Here is an 11,703-nt window from a genome sequence, read left to right on the forward strand (position 1 = left end):
TTATCAATGCTCCTCAATCCATTAAGTAAAGCGCCATTAGAGAACAAGATCTTCAGGCTTGAAACTAAAGAAGGCAGAGGGCTCTTCACAATGAAGTTTGTTCACAAGATATGTATGCACAACGTTACTCATTAATTATAAAAGGACAAATATGGAGAACTCTATAAATTCACCTACATTCAGTAACTAAATGTATATCTTGAACCAAGGGATCAAACTAGTAATAGGGCAACCTGATATTATGTCCCTCTTGAGGCAGTGTTACAAGAAAGTTGGCAGTATCAGCTATGCAGGGTTCTTGCAAAAGATGTTTAATCTGAACTGAACCATGAGGAAATGATCAAACAATTTGTAGAACTGCAGAACATTCTACAAAACAGCAGGTGGATTCATCAAAATGTCAATGCCATAAAAGACACCCCTTAAAAACTCCTTAAAGAAAAAACAGGTGGCAAGCAGGGTAATGGTTCTAGATTAAAAGAGACTAGAGACCATATGCAGTGTGTGATCTCTGATAGATTCTGCAGCAGAGAGAACAAAGTAATTGGGGAAATCTGAACATGGACTAGATAATTTTAATGTAATAATGGTATTGCGTGTGCCCGGGAAAATGTCTTTATTCTTAGGAGCTACATGCTGAAGTATTCATGATGATGCAATCTGCTTTCATGTGGCTTAGGGAAGAAAAAAGATGAGTATGGGTGTATACATTATGTAGAAGAGAGAGAGAGAAAGCCAATGGGGAAAATGTTAACAGTTGATGGATTTAGGTAAAGTAAATACAAGTATTCATTGTACTCTTCTTTCAAGTTGCCTGTGGTTTTGAAATTTTTTGAAATAAAGGTTGAGGGAAAAATAGACTAGAACCTTCTGAAAGACAAAGAGGAACCTAACACAGTGCCTGATATAAAAGCAGATACTCAATGTTAAAGTCATTTTTAAATGTTCATTTTTCTACCAAATGTCTTACGGGTTAGCTACAGAAACACCATTTCTTTATTAAACATAGTATATAAAATATAGAAAACTGCATAAAACAGTAATGTCCTTTCTGTGTTAGAAGACCCAGCAATTAGAGATTATAATCATTGTCAGTTTCTCCAAGATTACAAGATAATTCCATTCACTTATCAAAAAAAACATTCAACTCCAGGTGGGATCTTGCTGTCACAGTACTCTTCAGTTTCACCTTAGAGATGACTGAGTACATCCTGAATTAATCCTTTTTACACAGTATTTTTTTCAGTATTCCCTAACATGTGTAAGATTTACACAAGTTATTATTATTAGCTGTAGCCAGAGATATAACACCCACCTCTAGGTATTGCTGTTTTCATAAAAGTGATTGATAAACAGAGACAGGTAAATAGGTAGAAAATACTTCCTACTTAAGAGTGTTCATATATATTATTTTATTTTATTTTTGCCATCTTGTAAAGTAAGCAGTTTGATGAAAGTACTTGGTTTTACTATCCTGTAACCTTAACTGGGTATTACCCTTGCAAACCTGGCCCAGAGATGGAGAGATTTGCTTCAGGAAAGGGAAATAAACAGCAACTAGCAATTATGTGATTACTAACAAAACTAAAGAACACAGAGGGCTCTTCACAATGAAGTTTGCTCACAAGATATGTATGCACAAGGAAAAGTGAAATTCAGTGTTATTTAAGCTAATCTCTACTTGAACCTTTTAAAAGATAAAACCATTTGAGCAGTAATTTAGTACTAAATTAACTTGGTTTTTTTCTCCCTATCTTTGAAGTTTTCATTGTTTAAATAAGGGTTTCTGCAAGAAAAATGAAGCAATGCTCCTTTTTTATTCGAAAGAAGAAATCAATGGGATGCCTTGTAACATCCAGGAGGCTGGGTTTATACAAGCATATTCAGCAAAGAGCCAAATAAATAAATACCACAGTTTGACATACAACCTATTCCCCAAAACTGTCCCAAAATACTTCAAGATAATCAACTTTTTAAATCACTGTATTATCATGCCGCCTAGCCTTTTTCTACTAGCAAGAACTGAACTCTGAAGGGAAGGGTGCCAGGCCAGGAAAAAAGGAAGGGAAGAACTCTGGCAGAAATTGTCCCCAGATAAAGGCTTTGAAAAGATCCTTACGATAACAAATTTAGCAGGTAGACTGAGAAAGAAAGGTTTCATTTTTTTGTTTCTTGAGCCAGTGATAATCCACCCTCTATGTTATCTACCAAAATGCAACCAAATTCCTAGACTTGCCCCAACGCTGGCCTGGCAGTGACTGATGACGGTAACTTCTTTGTTTAGTTAGGCAGCTCTGCTCCCAAAGACAAACGTGTTGAAAACGCTAGCTAGTAAAGGCCTGGGTTTTAAAGCACCTCCCTTCCATTTCTTTTTTTTTTTTTTTTTTTGAGACGGAGTCTCACGCTGTTGCCCAGGCTGGAGTGCAGTGGCACGATCTCGGCTCACTGCAAGCTCCGCCTCCTCGGTTCACGCCATTCTCCTGCCTCAGCCTCCTGAGTAGCTAGGACTACAGGCGCCCGCCACCGCGCCCGGCTAATTTTTTGTATTTTTAGTAGAGACGGGGTTTCACTGTGGTCTCGATCTCCTGACCTTGTGATCCGCCCGCCTCGGCCTCCCAAAGTGCTGGGATTACAGGCTTGAGCCACCGCGCCCGGCCCCCTTCCATTTCTTTGGGTAGATTTTTTAGGATTTATTTTATTGTATTGTATTTATTTATTTATTTCCGGTAACTAGGTAACTACAAGCACCAGACACAAGCACCAAATACTCCTCTAAGGTGGTGGTATCTCTTGGATCATCTTCAGAGGAGCCAATCTCATTCACCCAAGTCAGCAGTTCCACATGAGGCCCTCTGACTGTGACCCTTAAAAAGTCTTCCTACTTCTAAAGGACTTCACTTTTTGTCTGAAAGTCTTACTTTGACAGCTTGTAATTTGTTTAGTCAATTACCCCATTTTCATGCCGTAGTAAATCCCCATATTCAAATACAAACTACCAAATGAAGACAATGCATTTTCAACAATCTAAAGTTTTAAATTTTCATGAAAAGCATGGCCATACTATCAACACATTTTGGCTTCGCCTCAGGAAACAGAATCACGTATAGACCTGTGAAGTCAAAAAAGAAACTTGTGGGTTGAGGTACATTTTAGGTAAGTATGTGTTAGTTAAAACGGAAGATGTAAAAGGAAAGTGTTTATTCTCAATGTAGGCAAAGAGAAATCAGCCATCCTACACCTACAAACCAAGATAGACAGTTAAGGGAAAAAAGATAAAGAGTATTTTATGCAAAGGTAACCAGCTGAATGCTGATAGGCAGAACCACTGTCTTCCTCAGTTTCACTGGAGAATCATCAGTCTTCCAGTCCCATCAGGATTAAGCTGAAAAGTAATAAGAAATGAGGGCAATTAGAGAGGGAGTGGGAGAGCAATTGAGGAAGAACAACCTAAAGACAAAACAGTGTGCAGTCTGAATCTGATGCAAGAAGTAAGAATGCGAGATTAGGTTTCTGAACGGGAAATGTTAGATCCTGTCCTGAAAAGAATTAGAACTGCAGTAGCTAGCAGAGGACTAGGGTAGGAGGAACTGACTAGGAGTCTCCTGTTAGCAAAACACAGTTTGGAGAGGGCACTGATGTTTCCAGAGAATGTCACTTAGAAACAATCAGCCCCATTTTATTTCAGTGCAAGCAGGAAAGCTAAGGAGGGGAAAAAAGACTCCAAATTTAGGGGCCTTGGAGACCAGGATGCCGATGGTGTCATTTGTAATAATGGAGACTTTGAGAAAAGGTGATAGCTACTGCAAAAAAATAAAAGGTTCAAATTTTTTAAACGTTAACTTTTAGGTTAATCCCAGCCAAGTGGAGATATGGCACAGACAATGGGAGTCAGGGAACTGGAGAACCCTTTGTTTTCAGGCAGATTCTTCCCACCTCCTCTAGGGACAGCATAACTCAATTCCAACTAGACACAGCAGTCCAGTGCTGGACAGCCGACGAGGAATCAGAGCACCTACCTTTCCAAGGAAGTCTGCCAAGAGCCAGATACTTATTCTAGGCATTTTTAAAAGTCTATGTCACTGGAATATCAACTTCAAACACTGAGTAGCATTTAAATATATATCACAGCTCTTTCATTTCAAGCCTATTTAACATTTCTGAAATACCTAGATCAAAATGTTGGGTCAAATGTCTATATTCCAGTAAAACATCTACTAAAAGAAAAAATTTCTCCCACCTTATCTCCCTTAAGATAATCACCTCAGTCAAGACACCTGTCAGTCATAACAGGTTTTTCTCAGTGCTGGGCTTTTCTCAACCTTAACACCAAGTTTCTTTTGAGTAATAACAAAGGCCACACGTCATCTGAGCTGTGCATGTGTATAAATACCTACATCACCCTTTTTTCTAACCCTAGTTCAAGGCCAACTGCACCAAAGCTTTTGAGAATCAGCACTGGAAGGATCTTCAAAGAGAAACTGCCCATTAACCACAACAGCAGCTGCTGGCTAGAGCCTGCAATTTAAATCTCTGAAAAAGAAACTGTGGCTTCTGAAATTTAAACAAGGAGGTGCCACTTGTAATTACAAACATTCCAGTGGGTTCCTTCCTTCATTGATGGTTTCCAAGCTAAGTCTTTTTATTCGATTTTGGTGGCACTCCCCAAACCGTGAATGTAGGCATTCCTTTGTGCTTTTCTTGTGCCCTGGTCAACTCAGAGGGGGCGGTGCAGGGGGCAGGTTTTCACCTGGCCAGGGCCATTCGGACCCCTCAAAATCATCTCATGCATAATTCCCTGTTTGTCTGGAAACAAAAAAACCAAATGTTAAATGCTTCAGATTTATAGTCCACATTTAATCTGATTTTTGAGAGTCTCAAAAAAAAAAAAAAAAAACCTCACATTTCATGAACCTTGGAAAATGGAACAATTTTCAGAAAAACCAAAGACTTTTAGAAATTAACACTGAAGCATTCCAACATTTCTAGCTGAAATTAAAAATTCACATTTTAAATCAATGGAGCAAATATTTAGAAGGAAAGGTAGTAACGTTTTCTCTCCCCACCATCCTTCACCACCATCCCACAAAAATAAGGCCCACATACTTACAGCTTGATGTATGAGTTTCCCACACCAAAGAAGGCATTTTGTGATCACTTCAGTTACAGAATAGCAGGCTGAAATTAGCACTTAGCCAGTTCGCAATAGGAAGAGACATTTTTATTTTAAGCAATATATCCACAAAATGCAAAGGTATTTATACCATGGAGGCCTTTAAAGATAAATATACAAATGGGGTGTCTCACAGTCATCAAACTAACATGAGCCTTTCCTACAGAAGTCCTCACATGCAGCGTATTCATTACGGGAACAAATGGAAATGGCCAATCTCGCCAAGGGTGCTTTCCAGCGCATACCACAGTTGAAGGACTAACTACAATTACTGCATATTTACACAACTGTATTTGCACAACAATAAAACTCATCTTATCCGATCCAAACAAAATCTTGCTCAAAATAAACCAAACCATACGAGAAGGTCTCCTCAGTGGAAGCAATAATCGTGCTGTAGCTTCTCTGGTCTCTGCCTTTGCTTTCACCAACTGCAACAAACCTTCATTCTCTCTTCCTCAGTAAGGTAAAGCAAAAATTCGGTGCATCCAGGTGAGAATACTATGCGTATGGTCAGATAATAATACTGGGATGAGGAATGGAAAAAGAGGGGCTGTATCTTAGAAATCATTCTAAAAGTAATTATGGAAGAAATGATGGGATATTCAGGATTTATTTAAAGTAATCTGAGGAAAGGAGGATGCACAGAGGGAACAGAGTGACCGGGGTGGATAATTATTGAAACTGGGTGATTTGCATGATGGTTAAATATGGTATTCTTTCCACTTTGTTTATATTTTAAATTTTCCATAATAAAATAGGAAAAAAGAAAAATCTGATCAATGTAAAAAAAAAAAAAGTCATCCTTCAAAAATAAAACATTTTTGTTCTTTAAAAAACAACAAAAAAAATTCTCAGCTTTTTCTTGGCTTCATGAAAAGAGGCAAGTGCCTGGTAAGAAAATCAAGCTATGTTCTTGTTCTTGACTTTAAAACATTTCCCTTTTTCCTTAGTTATACAGAACCAGTTCTACTGCTAATATTAATCCTTGAAAAGACAAATAAAAAACTGTAAAAATCTAATCTGAGCCTTCCGAAGCCTGGTTTTTGTGTATCAGACTTATTCCGATGACACAAATCCAGATTTCTCCCCTGCGAAGGTGCTTTGGATGACATTTCTGTTACGGCTGCCAAATAAATTCCAGAGGTTTCGGGATCATTTGTCAACACCAAAGACAACATTACCAAGAACTGGTCCTTTCTTCCCAGAGGTCACTCCTCTGATCCATGGGTTTATTACCTAGAGCAACAATTAATCTTGCTGCCTTCAAAATACAAAATATTTTTAGCCAAGATAGTGTCTATTCATGATCCGTATCTCTGACCAGGCATCCTTGCCAGGAGGCGGAACAGAAGGTCCACTGCCTGGACATCAAGGGACCTGTCCCCATCCAGGATCCGTTGCTAACCTAGCCTCAGTTCAACTGCAGAGTAATGTTCTTCCCTCCCTGGCCTTCGGCTACTTTACTTCAAAATGGGATTTCACCAGATGATTTCTAATATCTTTCCCCTCCCCAAAATTCCATGATTATAAGAATCTCTAATTCCTCAAAAGGTAATATTTCTAAAAACAGCTTTAGTCCCAAAATGTTACATTTTCTATGAAATAATTTTTAATGTTAATATGAATATTGTATGTGGGCAAGTTTTTATATACTGTACACATATATGTATACATAAGTATGTATATGTATTTGTATCAGTGCTTATACATACACACACACACACACACAGATACCATTAGGTGCTTATATGGGACTAATTGCTTCCAACTCAAAGCAGCAAATTTTCAATTCTGCAACAGATGTCGCTGTGTGATTTCTCCTTTCTGTGCTGGATTTTCAGTTAAAAATGCCCAGCATAATGGTCAGAACTATTCTTCCCAAGAAAAATATACAGCATTTGAATCCTTTGAATTCATTTTGAATTTTCTTCATCTGCTGGTAAATTTCCATTCAAATTATAGTATTGATTAGTTTGGCCCAATTTAAGAGATTCCCCACATTAAAATGCACCTTTTGCTAAAAACATACACACGCACACACACACACGCAATCATTTTTAAAATGTAAATTCTAAGTGACCAATTAGGCATTAAAACGTCATGTACAGAAACCCCAAGAGAATGAGACAGTTTATATTCATAGCAATCTTATCAATTTTTAAAGCCTAAAAAATCATTTAGCAATATAGGCCAAGGGATAATAAAAATTCACTTATGTATGAGACTAAAATGTACCAGATGTGCGAAAAAGTCACTAAAAACTCCAAAAGCACCATCAGTAAGAATACAATTTTTGGATGTTGGTTTTCACAGCATTTCTTTCCAAATAAATAGTAAGGCTAATGTTATCATTGCAAGACATCTTACCAATCTGACATTCACTATCAACCACTTCTTGACACATGTCATAGAAAAGTGACATCTCTTTCCCTTCAACCAATATATCCTCCAACGACATCAACCTCAACAGGTAGCTGGCATTGTCTTCTGCTGAAATTTAGAGCTGGGAGAAAGGATTTCACAATCTCTCTTTGAGACCCAGGAACCCGTTACCTTCTGGGATTTTAGAGAGTGTAGAGAGAGATGAGCAGGCAGTGAGCCGGGGACCAACTCCGATAAGAATATGAAGTCAGGAAGTGAGAGAGGAAACGAAAGTGTCCTGCCTGTTGGCGTCTTCCCTGTCCCACTCCCCTTTACCAGGAGGGCCATTGGGGAAAACTGGATAAAGCATGTACAACATCCATATGAATAAAGCTCTTTGTTCCAGAGAACTGCCTGCTCTTTTATTCCCCCCTTTTTCGTATTTGTTCATTTCAAAAGATTGCTCAATGGGTCTCTTGTTCCTCCAAAACGTCCCAGGCAAATAATGCAAGCTTGTCTCGTCACACAAGTCACTAAATGAAGCCTTGTGCGTCTCCAGTGACACACTGTAAATATAAAGTGGCATTAATGAGGGATATTTTATCAAATCTATCACAGACAAGTGCAAGTCCCTCCTGCGGCTATTCAATTTGATGCAGGGAAAGGCAACAATAACAGGGCGGCACTTTTGTGAAGTCTCTATCCCCGGTTTGCAAGCCTCAACAGGCCATAGCAAGCAAAACTCAGCCCCCCTCCTTCCCTTCACCACCATAAAACCCCCACCCACCAGCCATCTTCTGTAATCCTGAAAATGATAAGAGGCGGGTGATCAGCTACTGGTTCACTCGGGAACAAAAACAACATCATGCATACACCTTAACGTAACAGGCGTGATTAACACTGTGGAGTGAGCTTAAGCAAACCCATTTTTGCTGCATTTCATTAACATCCATTTCATCCAAACATCACAGGAGAAATGAGAGGAGATTTTCTGCGGGGGATGGATGGCTTGTTACAGGAGAAAACAGAACCAGGACCCAGGCACGATGGTCCTAATTCGCTTTCCCAGCAAGGATGTAAATCAAACAAGCCTAATGAAGTTAGATGCACCAACAGGTTTCTTTAACCCTGGGAGTGGGAACTGGAGGCCTCTGAGAAAGCTTAAACTAACAGAACTGAGGAGGAGAAGTCCCTTAGTGCCCACCTGAAATTTACCCCTGGGGTATGGGACCCCGCAATGAGCCAAGACCTCCTCTCGAACTCACCACGAAATATATATGCATTAAGAGAAAAAAAATTAAGAAAGTCATCTCATCCCCTCACTACGAATCAAACCCAATTACTTTCTAATTTGAACACAATCTGATAACCAGCATACAAACAGGGATGTACACAAGAGCAAGAAGCTGCTTCCATGGTAACTGGCAACAGAATTTTCATGTAGCTTTGACATGCACGGTAGAGTTCCAGACCGCTCCTAAGTCAGCATATATCCCTCGCAGGGAAGGCAACTTCTCACCGCGAGATAGTTACAAATATAGTACCGTTGCTACTATCCGATGCCTTCAATGAGCAGTCTTGACAGGGGAGGCATAATCTAATCCTACTCCGTTGCCAAGCGTCATTGCACGACTCCCATTTTTAGTCAAAAGGCAATATCCCCGACCACAGTTTTTCCCCCACCCCCCCCTTTTTTTTTTTTTTTTTTTGTGCAGCCAATACAAGTCTATTGTTGCCTCTATTATGCACCAGTTACCGAGCCTTTACTCACGCTCACGTTTAACTGACACTGGCGCTTTTTACAATGCAGCAGCACGAGGGATCTCTTTCAGGAACATTTTATTGAACCCATCCAGTCAGAGGCATCACCTGAAATGAAGTTGTAACCACACTGGCATCGGCTGAACCCAATTATCTCGTAACTCATAAATTAAGAATTCACAGAGGAAAAATACATAAACAACACCCGCAGACAGTGGCATGGAAGAAAAAATCGTCAGCGCTGGAATTGACTCTGCTGCCAAACGCCCCCCAATAGGTTCCCCAAGCCGAGCTCCTTTCCAAGCCTATTTGGGGGCAAGCAGCCAACCTGGCGTCCCCCAAATCTCAAGCTAGCACCCCCACACATCCCCCGTCTCCTACAGCGTGTCTCCTGCGGTGTTTACATAACTGTGTGTCCTCTAGCGTGTAAACAAAAGGCACAGCCCAAGCGGACAGGCGCCCCCGAAGCTGCACGGTGGCCCCAACGCTGTGCCCGTCCGGGCCTGGGGCTCCGCAGGTGGGGGCTGAGCTCTCGGCGTCCTCCGCCACTTGTTGCTCCCGGGTCCTGCAGCTCTGGAGCTGCAAGGAGGGGCTTTGCAGGCTCAGAGCCCTGCTGCATCCCCTCCTGCATCGCCGCTCGCCCCCGCGGCCCCGTACCACTTGGTCCTGGCGCCCGCCTGGAGCCTGCAGCGGGGGCTAGGGGACGCCGCGCGGCTGCCGAGCGCGGCGAGGTGGCGGGAAGGGAGGCTGGGTGCAGCACGGCCGGCCTCTCCGCTGGGGAAGAGCTCCGGCTCCCTTTTGTTAGCAAAAGCAAACACTGCCCTCTTCTTTCCCAACCGCGCCAACGCGCCCGGCACACGGGCAGCCACACATCGGGCTCCAGCCGAGTGCTCGGCGTCTTCAGGGAAGGCACCGGGCGTGCAGAGCCGCCCCTGGGCAAATTCCCAAGACTGCTCTTCACGCAGGGGGCGCGCGGAGGCTCGCAGGGTGCCCGCCTGGCCGCAGAGGCCGCGACGCCCCCTCCGCCACCCTCGGGCCGCGGAAAGAACGGGCAGCCGGGAAATCCCGTGTCCCCACTCGTGGCAGAGGACGCTGTGGGGCGGGCGGGCTGCGGGCTCCCGGCGCCTTCCCGCAGAGGCGGCGACAGCGGCCGCCCCCCCGCGGGGCCGGGCCGGGGAACTTTCCCCGCCTGGAGCCAGGCCAAAAAGACCCGCAGCGGAGCCGAGGGGGCGGAGGGCTGCGATCCGCCGGAGGGAAACACGAGAGGCGTGCAATTTGGGGACAGGGGAGAAAGGCAGAGCGCGTGGGGGGAAGGGGCAAGGGAGATCAGAGAAGTCTAGGGATGTCCTGGGGACCGGGGAGAAATCACGCCGCTGGCTGCTGGGAGTCAGCCACCGGGAGGCTTCGGGGATGGAGAACTAGGGGGGGCCCTCTGGAGAGGTGGGGGCGAATGGGCAGCCCTGGGAGGTGGGAGGACCTGCAAGTTACGGGGACAACGGCGAGTTTAGGAGGGTCCGGAAGGGTTGAGGTTGTCTGCGATTCATCCCCTTCCCCCATGCTTTACAGCCCCCGGGCCCCCCATTCTCACTCCACGCTGCACCCCGCGCAAAGCCGGGTAGAGAAGGTGTGGGTGCAGCCATCCCTGGGGACTCTCATTCACACTCAGCCGGGCAGGGTAGAAGGGGCTCACAGATTCCCCTCAGCCCCTTCCCTCTCAGCCCTGAGTTTCCTCTCTACACTCCCTCCGCTTCGGATTTAGGAAGTGGGGGGAGGTTGTCATGGAAACGTTTCCCCCCTCTGTGGCTACGGCTACTGGGGTGCCTTGTGAGATTCAGGGGCCAACCGGCCGGTGCCCACACCTACCTGTGGGGATCAGTGCCGCGGCGGAGAAGAGCAACAGCAGAAGCCGGAGCCGGAGCCCGGGAGGCGCCGCCGCCGCCGCCACCGCCGCTGCCGCCGCACACTGGGATCCGCTCGGCAGCACTGCACTCGCCATGTCGGGCACCTGCCTCAGACTGGCGGCGTTGGCTGCCTCCGGAGCCCGAGCGGACAGCTAATGATATGCTAATGACATGCGCTGGAGGCGGAGTCCGGGTATACCAATCACAGCACCGCGAGCCCAACCCGGCTCTCGGAGGGCCTCGCCCCCTCCCCCACCCCGCCCCCTGGCGCTGGCGTTCGGCGGCGCGCCCGCGCCACCTAGGGGCGGGGTCAAGGGGAGGGGCGTATGCAAATATGTTTATGTTAAAATTCGGTTTTGCTTTCCCCGGATCGAGGAAAAAGTGTTCTCCCGGGCGCCTGGCGTGCGAGGACTCGGGCTCCAGGGGGTGGGTCTAGCTTCTTGTACACCTTTATTAGGAGTGTTTATAGCAATCGCTGTATCAGACCGACGACTGGAGAATCTCCCT

General features: G+C 44.4%; 1 protein-coding gene across 12 annotated transcripts in view; it reads right to left on the reverse strand.

Moving 5' to 3' along the window:
- The window catches only part of LOC105476461 (cell adhesion molecule 1), a 338,295-nt gene extending 326,892 nt beyond the window's left edge, over positions 1–11,403 (reverse strand). For 3 of the 12 annotated variants that reach the window (XM_071075618.1, XM_071075617.1, XM_071075616.1), the window contains exon 1: positions 11,159–11,401. In XM_071075618.1, the coding sequence (XP_070931719.1) occupies positions 11,159–11,291 (133 nt within the window). In that variant the 5' untranslated portion in view covers positions 11,292–11,401. Of the gene's footprint in view, positions 1–11,158 lie in introns of all 12 variants that reach the window. The other 9 variants (XM_011732425.3, XM_071075620.1, XM_011732427.3 and 6 more) reach the window with 7 other exon arrangements.
- Between the last annotated feature and the right edge of the window lie 300 nt (positions 11,404–11,703).

The sequence above is a fragment of the Macaca nemestrina genome, chromosome 12, assembly GCF_043159975.1.
Source record: "Macaca nemestrina isolate mMacNem1 chromosome 12, mMacNem.hap1, whole genome shotgun sequence".
Classification (NCBI taxonomy): Eukaryota; Metazoa; Chordata; class Mammalia; order Primates; family Cercopithecidae; genus Macaca; species Macaca nemestrina.